General features: G+C 37.7%; 1 protein-coding gene across 4 annotated transcripts in view; it reads right to left on the bottom strand.

Moving 5' to 3' along the window:
* Window positions 1-16,871, bottom strand: part of RALGAPB (Ral GTPase activating protein non-catalytic subunit beta) — an 84,989-nt gene that overhangs the window by 50,309 nt on the left and 17,809 nt on the right. For all 4 annotated transcript variants that reach the window (XM_037164720.2, XM_037164719.2, XM_037164723.2 and 1 more), the window contains 7 exons: window positions 15,041-15,204; window positions 13,239-13,425; window positions 11,189-11,320; window positions 7,491-7,669; window positions 5,621-5,769; window positions 5,270-5,486; window positions 1,605-1,806 (listed from right to left, as the gene is read on the bottom strand). In XM_037164720.2, the coding sequence (XP_037020615.2) occupies window positions 1,605-1,806; window positions 5,270-5,486; window positions 5,621-5,769; window positions 7,491-7,669; window positions 11,189-11,320; window positions 13,239-13,425; window positions 15,041-15,204 (1,230 nt within the window). The remainder of the gene's footprint in view (window positions 1-1,604; window positions 1,807-5,269; window positions 5,487-5,620; window positions 5,770-7,490; window positions 7,670-11,188; window positions 11,321-13,238; window positions 13,426-15,040; window positions 15,205-16,871) is intronic.

Raw genomic sequence — 16,871 nt, 5'->3', positions numbered from 1 at the left:
GCTTTTTTGGTTGGTCATACTACCACCCACGCAGCCTTATGGACCAAACAGAAAACTCATGGTCACAGGGATTCCCTGGACCGTCCACCCAACACCACCTGTTTTTCTATGATCAGAACATGGCCACATCTTCTTCCCTACTGCTACTGATACCATTTGTGGTATCTCTCCAACCAGTATTCTCCCTCCTGTAACCCCACCCATACACACAAAGGGTGCCAATATTCCATGTGACCCTCCTTCACAGGCATAGCTGACTAGACCAGAAACTTCTGTGGTCTACCAACACCTGATTAATCAGATTCTCTTTTTCAGGAATGTGAAACTGGGATGCAGATATGCTTACTCGCCCTGTTCGTCACCTAGATGAAGGCCATGAAAACTGAGAACTCAGAATACTGCAATATAAGAAAATGATATGCAAAGAATAAAGAAGCAGTTCTGGAACACCATGAAGACAGAAAAACCAGAAAGGAAGAAAACCCAGTCTGGTCCTTAGCCACTTTCTAGACCCTGGTTCTTACCCTTCATGAGGCCCCGTGGCATATCCAGACTTTAGAATGTATTAAATAGCATTAGTTTTTCATAGTTGGTTCCCTTTTGCTTGAGTCATATTGAGAAGGTTTTCTGTTACTTAAAACCAAGAGCCTACTGAGATACCCGATTAGTTCCCAGAATGTGCTGTTCTATTTCATATCTACATGCTTTTGCACTGTTTCCTCTAATAGTCAGTCTAACCTTCTCTCCTGAAAACCTCGAAGGTACAAAGATGCCTGAATGCTCTTGTTAATATTAACAACTTCAGCAGCTGTGTGAATGATTAGTTGAGAAGGGCAACAAAAACAGGAAGCCATTACAAGTTAATTTCAGAAAAAAGTGAAAAGCCTACAGTATCATGGTGGGGACAAAGTGGACAGATTAAAAAGAGGGTTAAGTAGCAGAAAGGGAGGGATTGGCTGACCAATTAAAGATAGAGATGGAGAGAAGTAGAATGTAAAATGACTTCTAGTTTCTGGCATGGGCCACTAACTGAATGGATGCACAGCTATACACAAAGATCAGCTGAAGTCACAAATTTGGATAAGATGACCCTACCCAACTTGCTATATACTACCCATCCTTTGTAAGTCCAGCACAGTCATTCAATCCTCTGGATGCCCACAGCACTTTATCTGTGCCTCTCTCCTACCAACTTCCTATCACTACTGCATCACTGTTAATTTTGTACATGGCTTTGCTCACTCCAGAAAATAAGCTCCTTAGAGACAAGATTTACATTTAACATTTATGGACTATCTATGATGTCTAATACTGTGCTAAAAATTTATTTAAAAATTAGTATAGTCCTTCTAAATCTCTCGTTAATAAGTCAAATAGAACAATAAATAATAGCTCTAAAAGAAAAAGGGTCTTAAGGATCTTTATAAATCTAATAAGGCAAGTAAAATGGAAGAATTCAAGCAAAAATTTCAGTTACTTACAGACATTTGCAGGTATTTCAAACCAACATTTACTTATCGATTCAGCCTACTAAACCATGTTATAATACAGTTTCACTATGCAAACTATATAAATGAAAAAATAAACAAAACAAATTCTAAGACCTGGATAAATAAGCTGGTAGAATCTCTTCTCCAGTCTTCTTGCTACAAAAAATCCTACATAGTGTCCCACAAGCCTCAGCTCTTCCTGCTTCATAGTTATCAGGAAATTCACTTGCATCAAACATAGGATTGGAAACCATGGTGTCTGTGGACATTTGTGACCCTTTCCGTCGAAACTCCATGCTAGCTTGTGTTGTAATGGCTGGGGAGAGAAAAGGAGGGTTTTATTATATTTGTCAATATGCAGATAGGCTCATGGGACCCTGGACACAAAGATCAAATGTTGGTGTCATTAAATAGCTACTTGAATGGAATCCAATAATTCTTTTGTTTAGCAACTATATTTTACTTTTTTTAAAGGGCTCTCTGAAACCTTCTTGGAAAATGGGTAACAATTAATTTACAGTGGTACTGTCAGTTTAACAAATTCTAGAAGAAGTATTTTCCAACTGAATTTTTGATCAGCAGAATACATTTGTATATATCTGTAGTCATATACAGATACATAACGAATTTGGCTTTTCTATTATTCATTCTGTTTTTAACTCCCCCTATAGAATGATACTTAAACATTAAGAAAAAGAGCCACTGCCATTTCCACATTACCCCAGATGAACATCTCTTCTGAATGGGCAATCCCATGCTAGTTTTTATACTTTGGGGAGAGGGCAAAGGAAGGAAGAGTAATGCTTAGGAAGGAAGAGAGAGCATTCCCACCACCCACCCAACTCCAAAACACACACCAAAGAATCGCCCAACCAAGCAAAATGAAAATGAATTTTAACAACCACAGACAGCAGCTAACTTGAGGTTGATAAATCAGAAAATTGTATTGGTAAGAGCATCATGGTCATTTGTTGTCACTGAAACAGAAGCCCTTCGAAAGTTGCTATTATTTTTAACAAAAGATTTCAGAATGTGTTAAAAATCACTCTGAAATCTTTTATCACTCTACACAAAATATTTAAATTACTTTGTAATAGATTTAATAGAATGCAGAGGCAAATATAAATCTTTATGCAACTTCCCATGAGCCATTTTAGTCCTGAATAAGCTATCCAGCAATAATACATTTAAAAAACACTACATGCAGAATGCATACAAATCAAACATTAAATCTGTATAAAAATAAGCTTAAAGCTTTAAAAAAAAAAAGAGCCAAAACACAGTTAGTGCAAAATCCTGAAATTCATGACATGACCAGACTAGTGTACAGAAATAATGGGACTGATTCAGGCAGATTAATTTGCTTTTGCCAACAATCTTCCCCATTCAAAACACAGAAAAGTATTTTTCTTCCCAAGTGCAAAAACTACAAGAGACAATGACAATCAAATTTTTTAATGAAATTATGAAAAAAATAAAAACATGACTGCAATAAGAGGAAGCTTCTGGTTCCTACTTACAAGATTTATAAGAAAGAAGAATTTGGATAAAAGATGCTGCAAGATAATAGAAATAAATGGAAACAAATCAAAGGACAGCAGTAATTATAAAATACTTTAAAGATGGTGAAATTTTACAGTAAATTAAGAAGCTTCTTAGCTTTTTAAAAGTTAGATTAAAAGCTTTATGATACCACAAGCTAGTTCAAAAACATAGGAAATTGTGCATTCAGATCCAAAATTATAATTTTTGTATCATGCAAAAGAAATGAACAAAGAAAATTACACAACTACAAAAGAATTGAGGTTTCGAACTGCCCATAACGTGCATTAAAATTTTAGTTCATTAACCCTTCCCAGCTCAGTGTTACTTTTACAAAGCACAGTGTACTGTTGAGTAAATCTAAAGCTAACCAGTTCATAGAAGCAAACATTTTAAGTCTGAGGTGAACTACATGGCAGAATTCCTTGATGACAGCCAGTACTTAGAAAACAGACTAACAATGTTAGTATTCCCAAACCTCCCACCACCCCCAAGACCTTAAGAGTGGCACCCAACAGTACTCTAACCCATTCAACTACCTGGATACCTCCTATCTCCCCAGGTAATGTAACAGCCTTCCTCATCTCTGACAAGGCAGGGAAGAGAAATTTCTGTCCCTTCCTGACCATGAAAAATGTTAAGAGTTAAAAGAATTTGTTGCCCACACATGATTTGAAACTGACTTCTTCTTTTGGCACAAAAGGGTGAGCAAAGCTGTTACAAAACCCCTAGAGAGCAGGAAGATCTGTAAGTTCCCTTTAAGTAAGCCCACCAAGAAGGCAGCAGGTTGAACCATTCTGAACTGAGGAATTTTAGTGTCAACAGCTTGATACCCAGAAGATACACAGTAAGAAATTCATCTCAATAAAAGTAAAAATATGACTTATTCTAGGAAATACAAATAAATATAAATGATTCAGAAAAATCAAAATATAAAGCATATGAATATAAAAAAATAAAAGCCAAAAAGTGTTTTTAAATTTTCATTTAGTCATCCTAAATACATTTACTTATCCATAAGTAAACACTAGAATTCGAACTTGTAAATAAAATATGGAAATGGTAGAATATAAAGTGTCTGAATTTGAACAAAATAAGTAAGGGAATCCCTAAACTGAACCACACAATCTCAAATTATATTCCTGAAAATGTCTTTATAGTCACAACTTTTCTAAATAACATAAAATATTTGTAAGAATATCCAAAATAATTATATGTGTACAGTGCTAACAGTCATAGACCTTAGTTCTGAGACGATACATAATACATAAGAATGCATATCTGAAAGAAAGCAGAGATCCTTATGGCCATTAGTTTCCTCTTTGGAGTTAACAGTCTCCTTAGAGATACACAAACTAATGCAATTAGGCCTCCTTTTACCTCAACCTATTTTCAACCCCAGTAGAAAAGTGCTTTCTTACCCAAACCACCAATACACTCATTAATGCATGCCGCACAGTGCTGGCTGAGGCACACTGAACATTCAGTTCAGTAAATGATAGTCATTATTGCAATGCGTCTCTGTAAGATGTCATAAATAAACCTCCTTCAGTATATTCTGCACTACCCACACTCCCATCCTGTACCCTATGCAATTACTTCCAAATATAATGGTAAGGTGACAAAAATAAATCAGATTTTACTTAGATGATGTTTCATTTCTCTTATAAAATCTAAATAAAGATATGAGGGTTATTAATTGTCCACCAGTTTAATTTAGTTCCAGAAAAATGATATTTTTGAAAGTGTACACTTGAAATAAAGTTCTATAGACTAAAATCTGAGAGGTTTAGTCTTTTATGAAGCAGAAGTTTTCTAATATGTATATGCACTAATGAGTGAATGGCTGTCAAAATCTAAGAAAACACTTCTTGTGAATAAATTTCTGGACAAAATTTTTAATTCTCAATATCAGCATTATTATCCTGGCTGACATGAAGGGAACTTCCAGGTCACCTACTGAAAGGAATTTGATGGAACAAAAAAAGTAGCTAACCTTGAAAGGTGTGTCTAATAAAAACAGACAAAAGTCAAACCTCACAGAACAAACATAAAAAGGACAGGTAGCAAAACTTCCAAAATTCTGTTACTTCAGCTGGAAGGGGTTAAGCACAAGACACAGCTTCGTCAGAGACAGAGAGGTTTTTAAGATGCATATTAATCTTGCAGGTAGGAAAGATTAAAAAGAAAAAAAAAAGGAAGAAAAAATGATAACATATTTCTTGAGCAATATTTACCAGTCATGCTGCTGTCTCTGTTTATCCCATTATGAAGTTTACAGTGAACAAATGCTGCATCAAATAACCATGATCCAAAGAGATTCAAGATGCTGTTAACCTTTGGTCTTTGAGGGGCAGGCAGTGGCCGGGGTTCTGAAGTAGTCTGATTTGGACTTGACAGAGGAGAAGTGGAGGATGTCTGGTGCTGAACTTTTGAGGCGTGAGCAGTACTGACCTATCAGAAGGACACAAGAATATATATATCCACACTCATGAAAAAATCTGAGAAAACAGCAAGACTTTTTTAAAAGGATGGCAGATTAAAACGGCAATGTTACACAGCATAAGAATGGTGATAAAAACTCTTACTGTGCTTGTCTTCATGGTGGCCTTATTCACAGTAACAGCCCGGTGCCTCCGGTTATGTGGTGGGGTGGTACTGACGGCCGCGCTCTGAGGCATACTTAATCTATTCACGGGTGTTGGAGGAGCACTGTCTGAGCGGGGTCTAGAAATGCCTTTAAGAAAAGACGAATGGAGTTATTCTTCATAGTTCAAAATATGTTCAGAAAATCTTCCTCAAGCAACACCAGTGAATGCTCTGTACAGACTATGACAGAGACGGCTAGTAGCCTCCCAATATCCATTTGCCATCCCTTCCTGAGCTGTAGAACACAAATTCTAGGTGGCCGTGGCTATGCAGAATAAACAGCTTCATTTTCAAACCTCTCTTACAACTAATGTGGCCATGTTCTGATCATAGAAAAACAGGTGGTATTGGGTGGACGGTCCAGGGAATCTCTGTAAAGGGACCAATCAAGTGGAGACTCTCCTTCGTAATTCCTGAACAGAAGAGTTGGACCTCATTCAACCATCATGGCCCATGAGAGAATACACAAAGGATGGAGAGACATAAGATGGAAGTACCTTGGGTCTCTAACAATGGTGGAACTGCTGCAGCAACCCTGTACTGCCTAGTCCTTGGGCTTAACCCATGTGTAAGTAAACTATCTTTGTTTCAACCACAGGTGTTTTTGGTTGTTATGCAGCAAACTTAATTTGAACTAATACAGCAAGTGGTCAGCAAAGTAGGTTTATAGTTGTGAGTACACAAAACAGTTTATTCTGGCATTATTATTTATTATTATATTATTTATTTGTATTACAACTATAAACCTATTTTTGCCCACCCTGTATATTACCTACATAATACAAGGGGGGGACCCCAAAACCCTCAAATTATCTCCTGAAGAGCAGGCCCCTTGTAGTACAGGCTTCCCTCACTAGGTGAGTGTTCTAGGAACCCATCTGTATCAGTGTACCAGCTGGTGTTGTTGTGAGAGGCTGCATTTGGCTTCAGGGAATTTTTTTTTTATGATTCTTTCAAAGTGTTTGCCTGTTTCATGATGGGTAATTCACAAGCACATCTGCCTATACTGTGTAGAGTATTCAGTAGTTTTTGATCAAAAATGACATGACCCCCATGCCCCGCCCTCCCTATTCACCCAATTTTGCCCTAAGTGACATTTTTTTCTGTTTTCCTGGATGAAAAAAGTCCTCAAAGAAAAACATTTTGCTGATGTGGAAGAGGTGAAGCAAAATACAGAAGAAGCACTAAAAGGCAGCAAAATTAATGACTTTAAAAACTGTTTTTGGAAGCAGAAAGAAACATCTTAATAGATGTATCACATCAAATGGAGAGTACTTTGAAGGTGACTGAAATTTAAACATGTAAGAATAAATACACAATTTTTTATAAATAAATGTTGGAGCTTTTTTTTGGCCCCCCCTTGTATATTAACAAGTACAAATAACGAATGCTTCAGAAAACGATACATATTAAATACCATGCCTTTCAACAGGTAAAAATAATTCTGACTTTTCATATTCCTAAAATGTGAAAAACAGTAGCTCACAAGAGAAATTTGCCTTCTAACAACACCTATTAATGCATTTGAATCTGTATTTTCTTGGATTGCTAGTGAGAATGAACACTGTCCTCTTATGCAAATCTTTCATTCATACCCTTTGTCCATTTATCTACCAGGTCTTATTGTTTTTGTTAGCATTGTTTGGTCTATTTATATAAGGACAACAAAAACCCTCTAGCTATTACAGGTGTTGCAAATACTCTGTTATTCATAATCATATCTGTTCATCTTTTTCTTTCGTCTTTCATAATAGTTCCTAAAACTAGACTCTAGAGTTATCTCCATCTAGCAACACACACAAAACTCACCTAAGAATGCATCCACCAGACAGCTGATTCCACGCATGGCACGAAAAAATATTTGAGGCAGATGTTTAAGGCAGGGATACTGATTCAATTCTTGTGGCATTCCGCTCACATTCAAGAACTGTTCCTGAAATTTGGGAGTAGAGCTTATAATGGCTGGATTACTCAAATCCACGGGATTACTATCAAGAGAGAGAGGAGAATTAATTATATATTTAAAAGTTTCTTTACCAATAAGAAACATGCAATCGATTTTAAGAACAGGGCTGTTTGTGCCTATTTAATTCAGAGAGGAGACTGATCTGTACTAAACAGGCCAGGGACTCCACCACGAGCACTTCTTCACAAAAGATCCGCAGTGTGCACATAAACTCACTCTGCCTATTTAGAGGATGAGCATCAAAATAAGACTAGAACTTTTTAATTTTTAAGAATATACATGGAGCCCTGGCTGGTGTAGCTCAGTGGACTGAGCGCAGGTCTGCGAACCAGAGGATCACGGTTCAATTCCCAGTCAGGGCACATGCCTGGGTTGCAAGCCAGTTTCCTGCAGGCCAGTTCCCAGCAGGGGATGCACTAGAGGCAACCATACATTGATGTTTCTCTCCCTCTCTCCTTCCCCTCTAAAGATAAATAAATAAATAAATAAATAAATAAATAAATAAATATTTAAAAAAAAAAAAAAGAATATACATGGATATTTTTCTAATGTGTTTGGAATTAAGCAATGGAAGAAAAATTGCAAGTCAACAAGAACTCCAAGAAAAAAACTGTACTTTAATATTAACATACTCAGTTTTTTAAAAACTATTTTTAAATTGGGATTAGTGTTTGTATTCATGTGTATGTACTGAAGTCATACATTTTAAAACAATGTATGTGGGCTTGAGTTATATTTCCACTAAAAAATAGATTTAGATTTCCATTCAAAATGGTTTGCTCAGCTATTCATTAAATGGCTTCTTCAACCCAAAGTGATATTGTTAATAAATCTACAGGCAGCACCTGGAAAGAATTTCCACTATCTATAAGGCCAAAAGAACTAGGCCAAGAAATACAAATCGGTGGTTTATAAATGCTCTGTCCTTTGAAACCCCTATTTCCTATCACTTAGACTCTTAATTGCAAGCAGGGAAAAGGAAGTATATGTATAGACTTCTAGTGTTAGTACAATGTACCCACAGAACTGTAGTTCATCATGTGGGGTAGAGGAGATAAGTTTAGTGGCAGTGCCAGAAAGCTTATACCAGTTTCTCCACATGTAAACCTGAAATGATTTTACTGGCAAAAAAAATAATAAAATTTGAAATAGGTAACAAAGGATATAGACTGAACACAGAAACTGCACTCCTATAGTTCAACACGCTCTACATCTAACACATGTGGAGAACCTGTTTAAAGACCCAGACTCAACCTAGATTTACTAAAACAGAACCTGCAGGTGGGACCTGAAGGGCAGGTGCCCATGCACAAACTAGTCTAAGGACAGTAGTATTCTAATCAAGGGAAACATTTTTTCTCCCCTGGAAGAAGATAGAGCATTACCACACTACATGTTGGTGCCTATCTCCCCATCATATTCAGCTCTTTTTCCCAGGAAATTTGCCAATGACCATGGCAGCTCTTTCTGAATAACCCTCAGGGGCCTGCCTCCCACCCAGCAACAGCTCATTTAACCAACAGGGTAAAAACATCCAAAAGGTGTCTATCCAGATGTCTGCTAGACACCTATAATTGATGTGGCCTAACAAACAAAAATAATTTAATCCAATTTATCCATTTTGAGAATCTGAGCAAAGAAAAAGCCCCAGTGAACTGAAATGGCTAGAGCTGGAAAGTCGAAACAGTATTTACAGCACTGGACAAGTTACCACGAGGTTGCATGTACCCTTAAGGCAGAAAGAAACAGACTCGGGGGGTGGGGGGGAAAGAACAGTGTGTACAGGCACAAGAGAAACAAAAAGCCAAGAGAGAGATGACAGAGGAGATCATCCCAAGGCTGACTCGATCCATCCCCATCTTGAGTGCTGGACGCTCACTGCCTCTTGGAACTCAGTGAGACTTCTCTATCATCAGGCAATAACCTTTTTCACCTGCACTTACTTAAGTAGACTCCTACTCTTTAGAGCCCAAAGAATCCTTAATAAAATAATAAAATCTTTCAGCTACAGAAGACAACCCCTGAAAAGATAAATAGTAAAGAAATGAGAAAAGATTATCTGAGAACTACCAGTAAAAAAGATTCCAGGATTAAAGTTTCACTGGTGATTTATTTCAAATTCTAAGGAACATATAACCCCCACAAAACAGGGCATAGCAAAACATAGGAAGTTTTCCGTTCTTTTTCTTTAAGTTACCAAAATGTAAATCAGTAAAAAAAAGGAGAACTCGAGACAATTTGGAAAAAAAATTAAGACTAGCATTCTATAACGAACCATAACTTTTCTCTCAGGACTGAAGAATAATTTCATATTGAAATAAATTACTATTCACATCAGCAGGTAAAAAAGAATAACCATTTAAATGCTTAAAATAAATCTCAAAATATGATTTGAATAAAATCTACTTAAATTTTTTAAATTTTCAAATTTTTTAATTTGAAATTTTAATTTGTTCCTAGAAACCAGGAACATAAAAAAGAATATCTAATATCAACAACCAATATCCCACTCGAGATTTCATGTTGTAGAGGCATTCCAATGAAAATAAGAACACAGAAAAATTTTCTACTCTTAAACAGAAAATGATTACAAAAATTAAAAATATAAAGTGAAATCACTGAAAGATGAAAAACACAAACTGAAAAAAGATAGAAAATAGTTAACATCTTTAATTTATAAAAGGGTCATACAAAGTAATTTATTAAAAAATATTTTATTCATTTATTTTTAGAGAAAGGAGAAGGCAGGGAGAAAGAGAGAGAAAACTGATTAGTTGCCTCTCACATGCCCCCAGCCAGGGGCCTGGACTACAACCCAGGCATGCGGCCTGACTGGAGGTTGAACCAAGGACCTTTTGGTTTGGGCGATGATGCCTAACCCACTGAGCTACACCAGGCAGGCATACAGAGTAATTTAGAATCACTAGTACACAAATAGAAACATGAGGGTAGTCAAATCAGAAAGAGAAGATATACAAGGAAGATGTTTAAGAATCAAGACAGTACACACAACAGAAGTTCCAGAGCACAAGAGTGTGGCAGGTAGAGACAAAGTAAGGAAGTGATGAAGCTGAATTGATTAGAATTACTACAAAAAAAGAAACAGCAGGAAGGAACAACTTATCTCCCTGTAAAATTTAACAGTGTATCCCTCAGCAAAATTTTAAACAACACAGCTACTAGAAGAGGGCCCCTGAGGGCCAGACTGACCAGTTAGTGCTGGTCAGAGAGAGGAGCATGCGAGGCTCCAGTCCCCACAGAATGTGAGAAAGTCCTGGGAGAGGTATCATCCAGGCTGCAGCCACATGCAAGAGAACAAATCCTGAATCTACCACAAGGAACAAGCTCCTAAGAGGAGAGACCAAGAGCAGCTGAGGACAGCACGGCCCTGCTAGGCCAGGGAGAACAGGAGGCAACTGATACGGGTGTCGTGCTTCTATGTGGCTCCACCCGACACTCTAAAATCCCACAAAAGAATTACAGTGTAGCTCCTAAGACACTTATTGGGTAAAGAGCACACGAGAAAGTAAAATAACAGTACCTTAACATATGTAAAAAGCGAAACCATGTCTGTGCAACACATTCATTATCCATTTCAGGAGGGATCAGACTGGCATCTTCATCGGGAACTTTAAATGGAGGAAATGAAGGACCATAAGTAAAGCGTAGCAATCTAGAAAATTAAAAAATGCACACCACTAAGTTCATTTCTTAAGGGAATAATATTCAAGAATTAAAATACAAGAGAAAATAGATGAAACACGTATTATATCTCACTGAAGTGAATAAGATAAATAAAAACACTTGTTTATAAAACGGACTAGCTAAAAGCAGATTTCTAGTTTTATAAAAGATTTAAAACACTTATTAATAATTTGATTTTCATCAATCACTTATATTTACATTTTACTTATACTTTATAAATTATATATTATAAATGAATAGACTTAAATTTATATTGTGACTACATGTTTTAAAAATCCTCACCTTTTAGAGTTATATATTAAAAGGTGCAGGGCTGATTATGGGAATGTAAAGTACAGCACAGGGAATATGGTTGATAATATTGTAATAACTACGTATGGTGCCAGGTGTGTACTAGACTTATCAGGGGATCACTTCCTAAGTTACATAAATGTCTAACCACTATGCTGTACACCTGAAATCAATATAATATCGAATGTCAACTGTAATTGAAAAAAGTTTAAGTAAAAAAAATTTTTTTAAACATGTAGGGTTGAGTGATGGCATTATATACAGCAGGTGTGTCAATCTCATTTTCACAGGGGCCACACCAGCCGCACAGTTGCCTTCAATGGGCCAAATGTGATTTTAGGACTGTGTAAATGTAACTACTCCTTCACTGTTAAGCGAGAGCTCTGTGCTGCTGTGGGTAGAAACAAGGTACTGGGCTGGATGAAACAAGGAAAAGGGCTGGATTTAGCCTGAGGGCCTTGTGTTTGCCACCTGTCTTATAGAGGTAGTAAAAAGGTAAAATTATTATTATAAAAACCAGCCTACTTTGGTTAAAAGTAGCACATACTGTATGATCCCATTTCTACAGAAGTATGTATAAAAAAAATATATGACAGGATTTCTGGTGAACTTAACTTTTTCTGTTATACCTTTTTATGTTTGTTTTTTTTTTCAAATAGTGATCACGTGGCGGAAACTAAGATCCTACAATTTCTGTGACAGCTCACATTTTTTTTAATCTTCACCCAAGAATATGTTTATTGATTTCAGGGAGAGTAAGCAAGAAACATGAATCGGTTGCTTCCCATACACTCTCCGACCAGGGACTGAACCCACAATGTAGGTTGTGCCGTGACCAGGCATCAATCCCACCACCTTTTCGTGTATGGGACGATGCTCCAACCAGTTGAGCTACTGGCCAGGGCTAAGAGCCCTATCTATTTTTTTTAAACAAATTTTTTATTTCAGAACAAAAGAGTAATAGATCATGAATACAGAGCAGAGCAAAAGTAGGTTTACAGTTGTTCTTATAGAAAATAATACAATGATTAATAACAATAATACAAGAATAAACTGTTTCATGAACTCACCACTGTACACCTACTTTTACCCCATCCTGTATTTTTAAAAATATTTTATTTATTTATTTTCAGAGAGAGGGGAATGGAAGGAAAGAGGGAGAGAAACATATATCAATGTGTGGTTGCCTCTCATGTATCTATCCCCCACTGGGAACTGGCCTGCAACCCAGGCATGTGCCCTGACTGGGAATCGAACCGCGATCCTTTGCTTCACAGGCCCGCGCTCAATCCAGTGAGCTACACCAGCCAGGGCCCATCCTGTATTTTAATAATCAGAACAAGAGTGGGATTTTGGGGGGAGGTGGGTAGAGTACAGAGTTTATCTGCTTCTCCAAGACAATTGTTTAATCTGAAAACTTTTAGATTAGACAGGCACTAGCCAAACTACTACATCTATTTTTTTTAAAGTGGCTTGATTCTACATCTAAAATACCATAATAATAGACACAAGATACAGGTTTTACAATGCACTCCATAAATCCCAGAAAGACAGAACTAGGCCAGACTGATGAGGGAAGGTGAGCCAATGCCTACCTTGAAGTGAGTGCACAGATGACCTTGCTCCACTGCTCCACCACTGCCGGGTGGTGCCTCCAGTTAGCCACCATCTCTTTGGCTGTTTTCCAATAAGGAGGTGTTGGGAAGCACCGAGTACAAGCCAGTAACCAAACCTCAAAGAGAACACCAATCAACTTCTCTGCTAGATTCTCAGCAATGCCACCTTACCAACAAAAAGAAAACATATCTTTGGTATATTATTTTGGTATATTATTATTTTTTTAAAGGAGAATCTTCAATTCACTGATTTGGGAGGACTGGTCAAAAAATTAAAATAACTACAATGTTAAGTTTTGACTTTCAAACAACCATTTAATAGTAAGAAGAAGAAATGATTCTTAGCATCTATGAAGGAAATCATGGATACATCAACCAATTATTACTTTGAAAGTTTTCAAGTCACTCTGCTCGGTTCTTATTGAAGATCTTAATCTTCCAGCAAGTAGGTAGGACAGGAGGCACAGAGGGAAGAGAGGAAAGGATGAGGGCCTATGATGAGTGATGTGTAGGAGTCAGTTTCTGGGCCAACTAGTTGATACACATAACCTCCCATAATCCTCACATTAATTCTACAGGGTAGGTATTTATGACACTTATTACCGATTATCAGTTAACCCATTTTGGAGATGAGAATACTTAGGTTCAGAAAATTTAAGTAACTTGCCCAAATTCACACAGCCAGTAAATAAAGGAATTAGGTTTTTCTACCTCCAAACTTAGTAATACATTGCTTCAGGTGTTTGAAAGCCACCCTTCCAGGACCAGGGAGACAAAGAAGGAAGCAAAAGGACTACTGCTGGGCAGGACAAGACTCAACCATGAAAAAGATAGCTGCTCCCCTGCTCCAAGTCCTGGAACCAGGGAATAGAGCAGTAGTCTGTACACTGCAGAGCTCAAAAGGGTAAACTTGGGATTGGAGGAAAAATTGTAGAAATGTGGAAGGATTAGGAAATGAGCAGAAACAAAGTTTCAACAGTAACAATCCCAGAAGGGGATACACTGCCTTCCTACATAATTCCCAGGCCTGATATCCCAGGCCTGGGAAGTGGGGAGCAGAGAGACAATGAATCAATGACTGGTCAAGTGACTGTCAATACTAGACAAGGTATTCCTATTACAGGGTCCCTTTGAACCAAAAATTCCATGATGCCTTGTAGATATTTTCCTGGACACTGCATCTGTGTGAGCCCAAGCACACTCACATGTATATTAGTAAAAAGACTACAGAGATGAATAAGTGACAGGGAACTTGAACTAGTATGTCAATTTATCATCTGTATACACTGTGCTACAAACCAGGGCTTCTAAGACACATTCTAAAGTCTTATAAAATTGGAGGTTTTTCAATGGCTAGGTGACCAATAGAATGCTGTCATACTTCAAAATAGAACACTTTAAGACTGTGTAGGTTTCATCTGCTGAAGAAAATATCTTCTGTAGCTATCAAGTGTTCAGAGTCTACTTTGATAACTACTTTGTAACCAGGTACATTATTGTATAGGCTCTAATTTAATAGTTTGTTGTTTCTTATACAGATTCTATCCTAATATAGCAAACAAACTACTGTTCCCATCATTATAAAAAATGCATTAATTCACTCTACTATCACTGAAGGTAAAAATAACTTCATATCGTGCCTTTGAGGGTTCCCTAAGAATTGTTAACCTTGGTTTATCATCTATCATGACAAAATTTAAATCCCCACTGAGCCTACTACTCATTGAATTTAAAGGTAAACTCTTTGAAGCTCAGAAATAAATTAGAAAAAGTAAACAAACCTTGAACAGTTGGAGGGGCTAGAAGTATGTCATTAATCTGCAGAAGAAACAACAGTAAGACTTCCCAGGTTTCTCGGGCCATGATGGATGACTCACGAGCCAGTTTCTGAATGGCTCTCAGGACCTGTAAGCATAGTCGGATCTGACTGGAGCCCTGTTCCTGCCTGAAGAAGACAGACAGATGTCACTGACGAGCCTTGAGAAAGCAACAGCTTAAGGTCAGGCAACTTACAGACACAGCAAGCAATGGTCCAATAACAATACTCCCTAAGAGTATCAGCAGACTTAAGGACTAGGTACAACCTCTTCAGTTCAAAGTTACTTCTTCCCTGTCATACAGTTCAGCACTCTGGGTTCTCAACCTACCACTCCTATGAGAGCTTCAAAGCTTCTGGGGCAAGGGGGGAATACTAGAAACATAAGCTTCACCTTTGGATTTTCTATGTTTACAATATGCCTGGCACATAACAAAAGGTATGTGATAAGTTTCTGTTGAGTGAAAGGATGAATACCCACAACCACTCCTGCTATACACTGAAGCACACAGGACTTTGCAGTCTTCTTAAAATTTTTTAAACACACACTCACAAGAATTCTACATAGGAATTGTATAGTGTTCATAGTCTCCTTGAAACTTGTATCTGCCAGCAAAGAACCTATAGACCCAATGGACTACACTAACAGGTCCGTAAAACTCATGAGGTATGCAGGCAATTGTCTCAAAGATGAGCACCTGATACTGCTGTTCTAATAAAAATAGCATCTTAACTCAAGATGGGAACTCCAAAGCTTCTCAAATACCCTAAAAGGAGTTTGTAACTCTCTTTAGTACACAGAACCATTTTTTTTTCCCAGGGGAGTAAAGTATGAGGGCTGGGGCTAAAAAGGAAAGAAGATAGAGGTCCAAGCTCCAACCCTTAACCCCACTCTCCAAAGTAGACCATCTGAGAATTTCTAGAACAGTAGGAAACCCACTGCATTAGCAAACGTTGTGTTGGCCTCCAGACTTCCTAAGTGACACCCTAGAAAAGTAACTAGTATCATTGAAATAACTCCTGAAGCCACGTTTCTATATATTATGACATGTCATAAAGGTCTAGTAGCCCTGGCTGTTGTGGCTCAGTGGATGGAGTGCTGGCCTGTGAACCAAACGATTGCCAGTTTGATTCCAAGTGAGGGCACATGCCTGGGATGCAGGCCAGGGTCCCAGTTGAGGGTGCATGAGAGGCAACCAATTGATGTATCTCTTGCACATCGATGTTTCTCTCCCTCTCCTTCTCCCTCCCCTCACCTCTCCTCTCTCTAAAAATAAATAAATAAATAAATAAATAAATAAATAAATAAATAAATAAAATCTTTAAAACAAAGAAGAACTACAAAAACATGTCTGAGTCAGAGCAGGGAATCTCAGAGCCTCCTCAAGAAATCCAGAAAATGAAGCAAACACCCCTAGAACTCCTACCCCAACTTTAGGATAGGCATTCTCAGATTCTAAGCCATGAGCCACAAAAACCAGGCACTTACCCTTGAGTTGCAAACAAATGACACCACTAAGTTTTCCCCAAATAAGTCAGACCTAGAGCAAAATGAGACAGTCATGTAGGAAGAGCCAAGAGCCCTCAAGAGCAGGAAGATGGCCCGTGTTCGGCTGGAGGTGAATCTAGTCCATGTGAAGCCGTGAGGGCTCAAGTTTGTGTCTGCTGCTCTGACTACTTAAAGAAGAATAAAAAAAATTATATAGTAGTTCAAAACCTCATCTAGCCAAGTAAGAGGAAGCCCAGAATAAGAAATAAAAGTGGCACTAGTAATGCTGGGGATGACACTCTTCCAA

Source organism: Artibeus jamaicensis, unplaced genomic scaffold (assembly GCF_021234435.1).
Source record: "Artibeus jamaicensis isolate MK-2021 breed Jamaican fruit bat unplaced genomic scaffold, CSHL_Jam_final contig_685, whole genome shotgun sequence".
Lineage (NCBI taxonomy): Eukaryota > Metazoa > Chordata > Mammalia > Chiroptera > Phyllostomidae > Artibeus > Artibeus jamaicensis.
This window is presented reverse-complemented; position numbering and strand designations above follow the sequence as displayed.